This window comes from Hevea brasiliensis, unplaced genomic scaffold (genome assembly GCF_030052815.1).
Source record: "Hevea brasiliensis isolate MT/VB/25A 57/8 unplaced genomic scaffold, ASM3005281v1 Scaf1, whole genome shotgun sequence".
Classification (NCBI taxonomy): Eukaryota; Viridiplantae; Streptophyta; class Magnoliopsida; order Malpighiales; family Euphorbiaceae; genus Hevea; species Hevea brasiliensis.
This window is the reverse complement of record NW_026614585.1, coordinates 11,254,859-11,267,495: the sequence shown is the minus strand read 5'-3', so window position 1 is coordinate 11,267,495 and position 12,637 is coordinate 11,254,859. Positions and strand designations below refer to the sequence as shown.

Sequence of the window (12,637 nt, the reverse complement as noted above, 5' to 3'; positions counted from 1 at the left end):
AGATTCTAGGTATAGGGAAAGACTCAGCCGGATTTTCAGCACGACTTAGAGTGTCTTTGATCATTTTTAAATTTATATTGAGTCAAATATATTAAATAATTGTAATGAAATTATTAGATGAGCCGGGACAGCCTTCATACTCCGCCCAGCCGCCATAATGACCTTGGTTCAAGTCTGTGAGTAAAATATTAATTTTAATTATAATTTCAATATTATTATATATTCAGGCATGTCCATGCATCACTTATAAATATGTATCTATGTAGTTAAATACTAGGCACATTTTATATTGCATTCTTAATTGATGAAGTGCCATAGAAGTTGTTTATGGTAATTTGGAACAGTGTGCGTGCGTTGGCATGCGTATGGTGTGTGGTATTAGATATGGATAGGATGGGTAGACGTTGCTTGAGAGACACTCGTTGGGACCGGTCCTTTATGAATAAGTCAGGATAGGCACAGATCAAGATGATCTAGCTGGCCCCCGCATTTGATTTATTAAGCAAAAGTCCGGTTTGACAGACACTCACTGGCAGAGATTGGATTAAGAGAGTTGTTTAGGGGATCAGCTCCCATATATATAATATTTGAATATTATTGGGTGTGTGAGTACTCCAAATTACCTTTTTACTGTTATGATGTGGTTTGTATGAAAATTTTGATGGTGTTGCATTCCGTTCCTTAGGATGCATTAGCTCTAAATAGCTATAGAAATTATAGTTAAAATTGGTATTTTACTCTCTGAGTCGAACGCTCTCTCCTGTTCACCTATTTTTCAGGCTATAGGAGGAGTTATTTTACAGAGCAACCTACTTTCTTCCTTGCAGGTTTAACGTCGATTATTTAATTATTTTATTATTTTTTCAAAATTTGAAATCTAGAACTCCGCATGTGTTAGTAGTAGTATGTACCTTATTAGAAATTGTGTTAATTTAAATTCTTGAAATTAATAAATGAAGATTTGTATAATATATAAACAATTTGTAAGTGATGGTATCAGGGTTGAGCGGGGCTCCCCTGACTTCAGTTTTTTGAAGGTTATCTGGTTGGGTTGATCCAAATAAAAATATTTTATTTTATTTAATTTTATTTACATATTGGGCCTAAGTTTTTGGATCTTGGTTATGGATTTGGGAATAGTAAGGCTTACTATAAGCCTCGAGGGCTTTATGCTGGCCCAGGTCCTAGTGCCGGTCCGGCACATATGTTGGGTCATGACAGATGACCTATTTTAAATGTTTACACATTTTTAGACACATGAAATATGATGCTTTAAAATGTCGAAAAAATTTTTGAAGCCATCTTTTGAAAGCGTAAATTTTTGAGATAGTAACGAAAGTATATCATGTTATTTTTCTTTTGAGCAAAATCCTCCATGAGACAGTAATCTATTACTTTCAAAAGTAATGCGTTATTTTTTAACCTGACAGTGTTTTTCTAACTAAGTTTGCTAGAAGATAAAATAAGGACTATATTTTCACTTTTTAATGGACTTTGACTTTTTAAAATGTATCTAACAGCTAGCTTTTCAACCCTACCTATATAAAACACTATTGTACTATTTGTTGGGCATGAAAGTCATTTCTCTAATGCATTAAAGTTGAAATTTCTCTTTAAAAGCTTTCAACCCCTCAATTAATTATCTTGAGCTAAATTGGCGTAACTTCTCTTCATTCTTCATAGATTTATTGTTGTATGTTTATTGTGATTGAGAGAGATTTAAACACCACTTCAATCATATTTATTGTGGCTTTGAGAGAATATTCAAGGTGTTGAATGGGAGTTGAGAGATTAGGTATGGAGTTCTTTTGTGGATGGTTACCAAGCTCCAAAGAAAAGCTTGTGGGTGTATTTGACTTGTTCTTGCCTATGAAAAGAGTCCAGTAGTGGAGAGGATCTCAAAATGTGATTCTTGAGGAAGTGGACATAAGCCATGAACACCAAACCACTATAAATTGATGTGTTTAAGCTATTCTTCCTTTATCCTCATTTAATTTCAGTTTATATATGAGAATTTGCTTGTTTTACTTGGGCTAAAATTATTGAAGTTATTTGAATGGCCTGGATTCTTTATTATCTCTTCATGTGGTCAACTCTTTACATGCTTTTTTTCATAGTTTTAAGTGTATCACATGTGTGATTGCTTGAGAACTTGTTTATTGCATTTGTTTGTTAGCTTGGACGTTGATATATTAGAGTTGTCATACCGTTGCTAGTGTGCTAGGCTTCCATTCTTCCAAAAGCTTCAAGCAAGCGAAAAATCGAAATTAGTCCAATTCACCCCCTCTTAGACTCTCTAATTAGGACATCCCTATTACAAATAGTAATAATTTAATTTAGAGATGTTAAATGTTGACTAACATTTTTATATCAATGTTAAAAATATTTTTAATATACCGATACTTTTTATTAACATCGAATACATATATCGATATTTTTTTATTAATGTTGAGAACATATCTTATGTGCCAATACTAGTACTTTCATATTTAATGTTGAATATATATCTAATATGCAAATGCTTTTTTATTATATCGATGTTCTTATTAATTTCAGAAAAAAAAAAAAACGAATAGACCCCTTTTGTTGCAGTGTGCTAATCATCTCCAGCTGCTCATTTGCTGGAGTCAGCTTCATGACATTCATAAGTTGGCATGCACATTTATTGTATTGTTCCAAAAATTTATGATAAATGAAAAATCAATAGTGCTTACCTGCATTAGTGGGATCAATTGAGGGAGTACTATAGCAAAGTCCCAGCAAATGAAAAACTCATGGTTTTACTACAAAGCAATTCCGACATTTCTCTTCTTGGTAAGTTCCCTTGCACTATTCAAGATGATGCAAGATGTTTATAACAATAAGATCTTTTAATTCGTGAAAAGGTAGGTAAATAGCATAAAAATCATGAGATGAGTCAAAGAGAAGCACGCAGTGTAGGACATTATAAAATCCATGCCACAAGTTGTAACACAAGCTACCTTTTATTACAATTATAGGGCACTTGAAAAACTACACTCCTTAGTGAAGTATGAAGTCTCTCATCATACCCTCCATTCGATCTTATACTTTCAGGTAGTGCATACCATGTTCGTTTAACAAAATGCACTTACCTTGACAAACATTATTAATAATTAGCCTAACTGAACTCATCTAGCGACAAGCTCTCCACGGATCCAAAGCTTTCCATATGTCCGATTCTTGAATAGTTAGTCAACGATCCACCCAAAAAATCAAGTGGTGAGTCGTCGGAGAAGTTGGTGGTGTCATAGATAAATGACAAGCCGGTATTGTCCACCATTGGATAATTCATGTAAAAGAAACTGGATTTGTTAAACTCATAATCGTGAAGAAAGATATCATTAACAGCAGTGCTAGTTATATTAGCATATACATCTTGATCGGAGGCCTTCTTAGCCTGAATGACCTGAGTAAACATCATAAATATGCTGCGATTAGTATTTAAGATTTACCGAAACAAATTATTAAGAGAAGTCTTCACATAGTCTAAGAATGTAGAAGAGTAACTTACATAATTCTGGTTTTGATTGTCCTTATATACCATAATAAAGTCTCCAAGTTGTAATCCATGCGTGTTAACAAAGTCCCCTGACAAAATTCAATACAAGAACAGTGATTTGTTAATTGTTGAAAAGAAGAAAAAGCAGAGAATTTTGAGAGGCAATAAAAGGCTATACCGGTATTTTCAAGTACATACATTCTGCTATTGTTATTAGGCCAGTACCTGATGACAATATATACAACTTAATTATAAGTGGATCACATAGATGATGTTTGATCCATACATATGCAGAAATTTAATTTCCATTTGACATTAAGTTAATTGAAAGATTTCTGGTTGAAGAGATAGGAAGAAAGGAGCTTGTACCTGTATTTGAAGCTCCAAACATGCAGACCATCCAAGTCATCCATGGTGATAAAAATTCCTTCTTTCGACTCCAGGAGAGGGAGATGTGCCTCAGCTGCTTTCTGAAACACGGTGCCATATATAGCAAAACATATAATTAACGTTCCATGAAGAAATTGTGACTGCCGCGGAGAGCATACACATTTATAGGAGCTATAATTAGAGTTGATTATGAAGAGAAAGAGAAGTTACAGCTACAAAATCTTTAACAGAGGAGAAATACAGATACTAATTAGACCTTTGGGAGTATCATCCTCTTCAGGGAGCTTACATCACTGTTCTTAAGTTCCTTTTGAAAGAGGAAACTCAATCTCCTTTGATCAATTACCTATGGCATAGGATCACTTGGAAGTCATCATCACGAAGATTTTTGTGAAATAGATATATAAATCTAAATGTAAATGAGAAAGAAAAAGTAGTTGATTTCAAACCATCAACAAGCATACAACAATGATACATAACGTCTCCAACACAGCAGTAAATCAATGGTGTCTCAATACTTCAGCATACCTAGGATCTTGGAGTACATCTCACAAATGGCAAGAACATAGGAATATCCTCAAAATAATCATGAAACTCGGCGATTAGATCTCTACTATATTTAGAATAAAAGCAAAGGACAACCGTAAGCGCATGCGCCAGTAAAAATATATTAAGTTTAAATGCTTAAAATCTGACTGAATTATATATTAGATACTCTCTATGCATTAATTTTTAGTTTTATTTCATTATTGTTTCAATGCGATGGCTATAATCTAAAATTAAGAAGGCAACTTATTAGTGACTAATTTAGTTAATTGTTAAACATCTGAATAAAGTATATATATTACATATACCTGCCTGCAGGTTGCAAAACTCACAATTTTTCAGTGATAACTCTTTAAATTTCTATTATTTTAACTAGAAATGCCTGCAATTGTATTTTCTTTTCTTAATTTATTTTCTTATGAATCCACAGACAGACACTAGATCTTGGATTAATTCTAATTTCAGATTCCTATGTGAAGGTATAGATTTTTCTTTAAGTTGCCTGTAACAATCTTGGAATGAATTCGACATAAATTCTTCCAAAATTCACAAACCCTTCCATAAACATCTATTATATATGAAGCCGTTTATCTAAACAATATAAAAATAGTCAAATGTAAGGAAATTCTTTTTAATTACTGGAAAATTAAGCTTTGAAAAGAAAATTAATAGACAACACAGATGAATGGGAAGAAAGAAATTAATTAATTAATTAATTAATGACAGATACTAATTAATAAGCTCACCCGAGTAACAAAACACTTGCCCATGAATTAGCACCAAAAAAAATGTAGTAAATAACCCAACAAAAATAAGGACATATAATTAAAATAAGAGCTACGATACGAAAATTAAAAAAAAAAAATTCTCACACGTGCGGGGAAAGAGGGAAGGTGGTGCAGAGGCGAGGGGGAAGGCACGTGCGAAGTGGTGGTGGAAGAGGAAGAGGAAGAGGAAGCAGCAGCAGTAGCAGTAGAAAAAGAGAAAAGGTGGTTGATGGAAGAAGATGGTCTCCTCTGTCTGGGCATCCTTTTCTTCCTTATGACACCAAAACCAACCACAGCAACAAGGTCATGACTACGGGTCATCCCGCCCCGATCCGACCATTCACGGGCCTTGTCCCCCTCCGCAGTAACACCCTCTCCACCTGCCATCCAAGCACACGCCTCGGGTTTCTCATGACCCGCCCCTTGTTCCATCATCATTAGCCTTACCACAACCTTCGTTTTCTTTCCTTTTTCTTTTTTTTTCTTCTCTCTGTGTACTTTCCTTATATAAAAGAAAAGAAAAAGATAAAGTCTCAGACAGTGAGTGTGTTTGGATTTCCGTGTCTCTCTCTGCCCTGCTCAGATCGAAACACTACCGGTGATCGACGCTGGGCAATCACGAAATGGAGGGGTTTAGAGAGAAAGCTGGAAGCAGAGAGGTGGGTGGGTGAATAATGGGGTGATTCTTTTCTTTGAAGTGGGCTTTTCTATTTTTCTATTTTTAGCAAGGGCATTTGATGATCATACTTCACACTACCTGGTTCATTTGACATTTGTTCTTCTTCCATTCCTTCTTCTTGTTTGATCTTTTGTACCCATATTAATGTTACTATATTAGCACTCACATTACCCTAATGATCATCTCACAAAGTGACAACAATGGCTTTGGGTGATGGGTATGAAGAAAAATCTTGCTAGGTAGAAAGAGAACAAGGTAGGGTTTCTGGGTTAGGGTTTGGTTAAGTAAAAAGTGCAATGTGGATTCATGTGGTTGGGGTTACAAGTTGAGATCTTTTAGTTCGGTGACAAACTAGACCAGACATACGTAACTAGGGTTAGCATTGAGAAAGGTGAAGAAAGAGTAGCGGATGTGGGAGAGAAGAGAGAAAAATAAAAATGGTGATAAGGGGGTGGTTAGATAGTGGCCAAGAAAAGGGTGACGAATTGAAGGTGATGAATAAACAGGTGTTGAAAAAGTTCTGATTCCTGTCTACAGAAATCAATGGCGTTTTGGGTTTATATTGAACTCTCCGTCTTTCCATGTGGAAATACCACTCTCCCTCCAAGAGACGACTGGTTTTTGAATTCCACTCTTTAAATATACATACACTATCATCACATATGCGTCTCAAGTGTTGTTTTCATACCCAAAACCTCTGTGTGCCTGCCTGTGAGATTCTGTAAAGTGTGTGTTTCTCTTCTTTTATGAGCAGCAAAATGTGGATTATAAGCTGCGGATGAAGACACGTGCTGCCCATGCAAATACGCAAACAAGGTAATAATTAGATGAAAGGATCGTTTACGGTGGGTTGATAGTAAAAAACTTAAAATACCTCTTTGATTCAGGTTGAATCCCCTCTATCAATATTTTTATTGTGTAATATTTAAATATTTATTTTATTATATAAATAAAAATTAATATATCTATTTTGATTTTATTCAAAAAATTTATAATAATATTTAAAAATATTTAATTTAACTTAAAAAAAATTAAATTATAATATTTTAGTAATTATAAATTATTTTTATTTTTATTTTTATTAGACCATTTTTATTTTTATTTAGAGAGGAAATAAACTCCTCTTTCTCCTCTCTTTCCAAGCTCTCTCTCTCTTTCTCTTAGTTGCTTATAAAGGGTTATTGCCGATCTTTCTTTAGATTTTTTAAAAAATTTTAAATATAAATGGATATAGAAATATAAATAGATTAATTTTCTTTATCTTTCTGGTTTTATTTCATAATTCTCCTTATATTAAAGAAATCCCTTTTATCTAAAAAAATATAATAATTTATTGACAAAAAATTAAAAAAATAATAATAATAAAGGTTTTGCTGTGGCAACCGAAAAACGACATGTCGTTCGTGGACAAGTGACTTGCCAAACTCGAGCTCGCCAAGAAAGCCAATAAAAGCCCCTCCTTGGCAACCAAAAATAAATAAATAAATAAATTGATGGGTGCAGAAGATCATCAAAAACCCTAAAAATCTGCATTTCTCTAGTAAACCCCATCAAAATGGCTGACTCTGTATTGCACAAAGAAGAAGGATCAATGCCAGAAACTGAAAATAAAGACGAATCCACATTGCCTTCCAAGCGTAAACTCGATTCACTTCCAGTTTCAGATGGCAAAGAAGCAGTCCCAGAAGATCAACCTAACAAAACTCAAAAGCTCCAATCTCTCACCCACAACGGCAATTCACTGGTCATCGAGGAGAAAATCACCGGAAACCAACCGCTACTACCTTCTAATGACAATTCCTGCGCCAATTCTTCCATTCCCCAAGAGAAAAGCAGCAGTAAAGCTGTGGCAGAAGATGACGACACCAGAGAAGGAGAAGAAGAAGAAGAAGATGATGATGGAGATTATGAGGATGAGGAAGAGGAGGAGGAAGACAACGGAGAGGCGGCTGTGGTGGATAGGAAAGGTAAGGGGATAATGGTAGAAGAGGAGGAAGATGATGATAGTGATGATGACGACATTGATTCGAGTGATGGTGGAAGTGAATTGGACGGTGATGGCAGTGAGCTAGAGGATGATCCTTTGGCTGAGGTTGATCTGGATAACATTCTACCGTCGAGGACGCGGCGACGGGCTGCGCAGCCTGGGGTTTATGTTGCTAACGACCATGGTAACGATGACGATGATAGCGATGATAGTGATGCCTGATTCAAGGCAGGTCAGTTGAAAATTGAGGTTATTGGTTACTGAATTTGGGGTTTACTAATTAGTGTTAGTGATTTTGGTGAGACTATATCTATTTCACATTTCTTAGATTCAATGCAGGAAGATTATTGGACAAATGTTGTAACTTTGATTAGTTTTTATCTTCTCTTTTTCTTCTTCTTCTTCTTCTTCTTTGCATTTAGAGTAATATCCCATCACAATTTATCGAAAATTGTAGAATTTTCGATTTGTTATTTTGTTTCTCCTTTTGAATTGTATTGAATAAACAGCATAGGGAAGATAGACCAACAAAGAAGTTTCAACCATTCGGAGTTTATTCTACTAATTGGTGATGTTCCCTTGGGAGTTTTCTTTTGCTTTATCAAAACTCTGTAATTTCTTGAAAGAAAGAAACGATCCTTAGGCAATTGATGTATGTTTGGAGACAAACAAACACTTGGATGCAAGTTACACTAGATTAGCTGCCTTTAGTGGATTATTATTACCACATATAAGCCTTGTTCTCCAGCTTAGTCAAAACTGACGTATAGGAAAAGTTAAAACATAGAGATATAGAAAGTCTATCAATTCATGATGCGGAAATTGAGTAATGCATTTAGAAGTGGCCATCCCCTATGTATTGTAGAATCCACCATTGATACACGTGTTTCTACGCTGACAAGTCCAGCTTTGTTCTGTATCTTCATGAGAAATTGAGTTTCGCATACTTCTCTTATTCCCCACCCTAAACTCTGCTGGGGTGTGCTTAGGATATGATTTTATCTCTGGCAAATATCTAGTGAGGAGTGCAATTTGCTACCATGGTACCGTTAGATTATGCTTTTATTGAGATGCATGTTGAGTGTGCAATTACCCTATTAAAGAGAGGGAAATAATGGTATTAGTTTGTTCTTGTAAAAGGTTGACTAAAGAGCTGTGTGTGTGTGTGTGTGTGTGTGTGCGTGTGCGTGCGCCCGTGTGTGTGTGTGTGTGTGTGTGTGTGTGTGTGTGTGTGTGAGAGAGAGAGAGAGAGAGAGAGAGAGAGAGAGAGAGAGATTATGTAACCCTTTATGTGAAGTGTGTTTCTAGGAGAGATCTTCCTTTCCATATGGTACTTAACACTATACAAAATTTTGAGGATCCAATATGTGCTAAGAAGTAAAAATTTTGGGTTTCTAATGTGCCCTAAGTTTCGTGCAGTGTTATCATTGCATTGGTAAATGATGTGAGGAGATTAGTGATTACAACTCTTTACAGGCATATAATTTAGACTTTGAGAAAGAGGCTAATGGGTTTGATAGGTATGGCAGTCCACTTTTCAAAAATAAAGTTGATTTACAATGTTTGTCGCTTGCGCATTTGTCTCTTGTATATATCAATACAAAGATCTCTCTGTTTTTTCCTGAGCTTCCTTTTGAATAATTATCATTGATTTTTATCATAGGTTATCAATGTTAAGAAACTAACTAGCCTATCTTTTTGGTTTCTAGGGCCCTGGTTCCTTTTGGCAGCAGCCTTGTCTCAAGGTTGGGCTGGGTTTTTATTGATCATTAGCTAAATCATGCATGTGCCAAGTAATTGAGATGAGAATTTTTAAACTTTTATCTCTGAATATGTTACTCAATTTATGTAGTTGAAAACAGTCTTTTGTTTTGGAACCTCCTGCCCACACTGTCTGTAGTCATATAGTCAAGGATGCTTGCATCTTTATTAGGCCATTCATGGTGTAATCAAGGTTACCTGGGGTGTGGATCGCTCTGGTACGTGGAGTGAAACAAAATAAAATAAATGTAGTTAAGTGTTTAAAATATTAGTGTGGCGTAGCTTACAGTTAGAGACATACTTTTTATAATCAAATTAAATAAAGAAAATATTTAAAAGAATTAATTATGTGGTAGTTATTGATAGGAAGTTTATATATAACATTCTGTGTGTGTATTTATACACAATAGTAACTCTAATTTTACATAAACTTGACCCCAAATCTCACGACTCGCTTCTCTCCTCTCTCATCTTGTTCGTCTTCCCCAAAATTTCAATTCTTCTTTGTATCCTTTCTTGGTACTTATGAAAGAAAGCAATGAACACCATCAATGGATGCCGACAAGAACTAGGAAAAATAAAGATTTCAGGAATGCCGAGTAATTGATTATAAATCATAATATAGAAGAATTGGATTTCATCTCTTATTGTTGTTAACCATCGTCCATCCCTAGCTATCAATAAGCAAGTAATTCAATTTCTGGGCTCTTTTTCTTGGTCATTGTTCATATTTAATTCTGTTTTTTATTCCCTAGTTGATTTTCTTCTTCTCCCTTCATATGGTTTATTTCATTCCAGAACACAATTTGCTTTTTTTTTTTTTTTTTTGGGTTGGGGAGGTTGGGGGTGTTGTTTCCATTTTATGGTAAACCTGAGCGTAATTACTAAACTACTAGAAATGGTTGCTAACATATGGAAGTCAACTCGGTGAATATTAATGTTGAAAATCCTGCCCCACTTCTTGGTCCAACATGTTTGGCTAAACTATTCAGCCGCGTTCTATTCAGACATCTGATTTTCCTTGATAAAAGCATTAGTACCTTTTGTTTTTCCTGTTCCTTTCTCTTCTGGTCTCAGATTATTAGGGGAAGCGGATTATGTTTCAAGCACCTTAAGAAGAGAGAGAAAACCCACTGCTATCTGCTTTTTGTTATTGTAGTCTTTGTTGAGTTCCATATGCATTAGAAGAAAAGTAACAAATGCAAACCGTATCTCTAGCTGGTTTTTTTTGCCCCTAGCTAGTTGTTTTGTATATTTAGACTTTAATATGTTTCTGCATTTGGTGGCGCTAGAGTTACCTCTTGGATGAACCATGCTGCATCCTGCATGCATGTTTGTGCTGGTTATTTGTCTGGGTTTCTGGATTTTTTAATTCAGGGTTGCAGTGGAGTTAGCCCTTGGTGATTCTTGTGTGCTGGTTGGGCCTGCCTTTACAATCATGTTATCCTTTTGTAACCATCATTTAGTTCTTAAGCAGATTAAACGACTGTCCCAAGAAAATTCATCCCACATCAATTTGTTGCAATAGGATTAGCTGTCCAAGTATATTGGTGTAGGATTGGTATTGTCCTTTAAGAGTTGTATGCTTAGCAATGTACTGAATTACTTGTGCTATGATCTTTGGTAGACTGGTACAGGGACAGTTAAGGACTGAGTAGCAGAGCAGATAAAATATTCTTTTAATCTAGGTAATCCTGTTGAATTGAGGGCTACTAGAATTTGATCCTTACATAATGGTGTCACATTTGAAGAAACTGTTTTTGGTGAGTTTATATTTTGTGGCTGGATCTTCTGAAGACTAGAGAACATAATTATTTCCTTAATATACAAATTTGAATCCATATTGTTTGGTGGATATTGAGTTCTTCAAATCTGTCCAAAATTTTCATGTCTTTTCCTAATTGTCTCAAGCCCAAAATTATAGTTATTTGCCTCAAGCCTTTATGCTATGCTGTTATTCTTTTATTAATGCTATGTCTGCTAAGAAATATAATCTTTTGGTCCAGTCTAATTGGTTATTGTAGTGTCTGAAACTTTTGTTAGTGAGCACATTTGTGTACATGGTCAGGGCTTGGGTGTTGCAATTGAATGTTCATAATTGAATTTCAGAACTTCATATTATTTTCTGGTGATCTCAGGATTCCCTATTGATGGGTCTATAATTCTGTGTAATCTGAAGATGCAAGTTTTCTTTCCATGGTTGGTTATGTTAGAATACTCAAATGAACTTACCATTGTTTTTTAGGTCATACATGTGCTGGTGCTTGAGGTCCTATGTGATTTTCAAGGTCCAGTTTTAGCATTTGTTCTAAGCATTGCTTATATTCTTTGCAGATTTCGCTGCCTTTATAGCAACTTAGTGGATGCGTATCCTGGAAGGTCAAGAAAGTTTACATCATATAAAGCAACTGTAAACATGATTTCTTATGTTGTGAAATTACAATGTGATTTAGAGATATTAGATTCCAATTTTCTAGCTAGTTATCTTTAATTCAACAGTACTCAGAATAACATCACACTTGGTCTTGTTGAGTAGCAGAATTTAGGCATGCAACGTGTCATCTGGTTCTGGTGTTGTGTTTCTGGTTGGGAATGCATGTTAGCTGCCTGGATGTATGCTTTATCTCATGGTCCATGTTCTAGTATTGGATGTATATTACTCTCAAAGTTAGGCTAGGGTCCATAGTTGATCAGGCCTGGAGTCCATTATCCAACTGGGTCGATTGGTTTTGCCCCTCCTATGTGTTGATGAGAAGTGATACTTAATATAAGCCCTCACACTATGCATCTGCATTTTTAGTTTTAGGCAAAATTCACTATGAAACCTTTACTTTTTCTAGTTTTTGTTATTCATCCATCTAATTGAAGGTATGTTCTATTTAATCCTTTAATTGTTCCCAACTCCTGTATATAAAAGGAATCAACCCATTTTGTTAAACAAATTGTAAATATCATATTCATATGTTTGTAGACTTGTAACTTGTTTG

The 12,637-nt window shown here is 35.1% G+C and overlaps 2 protein-coding genes across 5 annotated transcripts; one reads left to right on the top strand and one right to left on the bottom strand.

Annotated features, from left to right (window-relative positions):
• Positions 1–2,965: 2,965 nt before the first annotated feature.
• LOC110650764 (B3 domain-containing transcription factor FUS3) lies at positions 2,966–6,586 on the bottom strand. 2 transcript variants are annotated; one of them, XM_058141418.1, is made up of 6 exons: positions 5,329–6,586; positions 4,200–4,256; positions 3,890–3,990; positions 3,699–3,745; positions 3,533–3,609; positions 2,966–3,427 (listed from the first exon to the last, which is right to left on the bottom strand). In XM_058141418.1, exons 1-6 carry the CDS (start codon positions 5,659–5,661, stop codon positions 3,140–3,142), a joined length of 903 nt encoding a protein of 300 aa, XP_057997401.1. In that variant the 5' UTR covers positions 5,662–6,586; the 3' UTR covers positions 2,966–3,139. The 2 variants fall into 2 exon arrangements, with proteins under 2 accessions (XP_057997401.1, XP_021661580.2); XM_021805888.2 differs by having other exon boundaries at positions 4,167–4,256; positions 5,329–6,583.
• Positions 6,587–7,370: 784 nt separating this feature from the next.
• On the top strand, positions 7,371–12,231 carry LOC110650762 (uncharacterized). 3 transcript variants are annotated; one of them, XR_009146427.1, is made up of 2 exons: positions 7,371–9,634; positions 11,985–12,231. XR_009146427.1 is itself a non-coding variant. In XM_058141350.1 (2 exons), the coding sequence occupies exon 1, from the start codon at positions 7,458–7,460 to the stop codon at positions 8,109–8,111; it is 654 nt and encodes a 217-aa protein (XP_057997333.1). In that variant the 5' UTR covers positions 7,371–7,457; the 3' UTR covers positions 8,112–8,117; positions 11,985–12,231. The 3 variants fall into 3 exon arrangements, 2 of the variants coding, with proteins under 2 accessions (XP_057997333.1, XP_021661576.2); XM_058141350.1 differs by having other exon boundaries at positions 7,371–8,117; XM_021805884.2 differs by having other exon boundaries at positions 7,372–8,121.
• Positions 12,232–12,637: the final 406 nt, after the last annotated feature.

Coding starts and splice junctions, on each gene's coding strand:
- LOC110650764 (XM_021805888.2), bottom strand. CDS start 5,661: ATGATGATGGAACAAGGGGCGGGTCATGAGAAACCCGAGGCGTGTGCT. Junction 3,991..4,166: donor AGAGGATGATACTCCCAAAG/GTCTAATTAGTA, acceptor ACCGTGTTTCAG/AAAGCAGCTGAGGCACATCT. Junction 3,428..3,532: donor ACAATCAAAACCAGAATTAT/GTAAGTTACTCT, acceptor ATGTTTACTCAG/GTCATTCAGGCTAAGAAGGC.
- LOC110650762 (XM_058141350.1), top strand. CDS start 7,458: ATGGCTGACTCTGTATTGCACAAAGAAGAAGGATCAATGCCAGAAACT.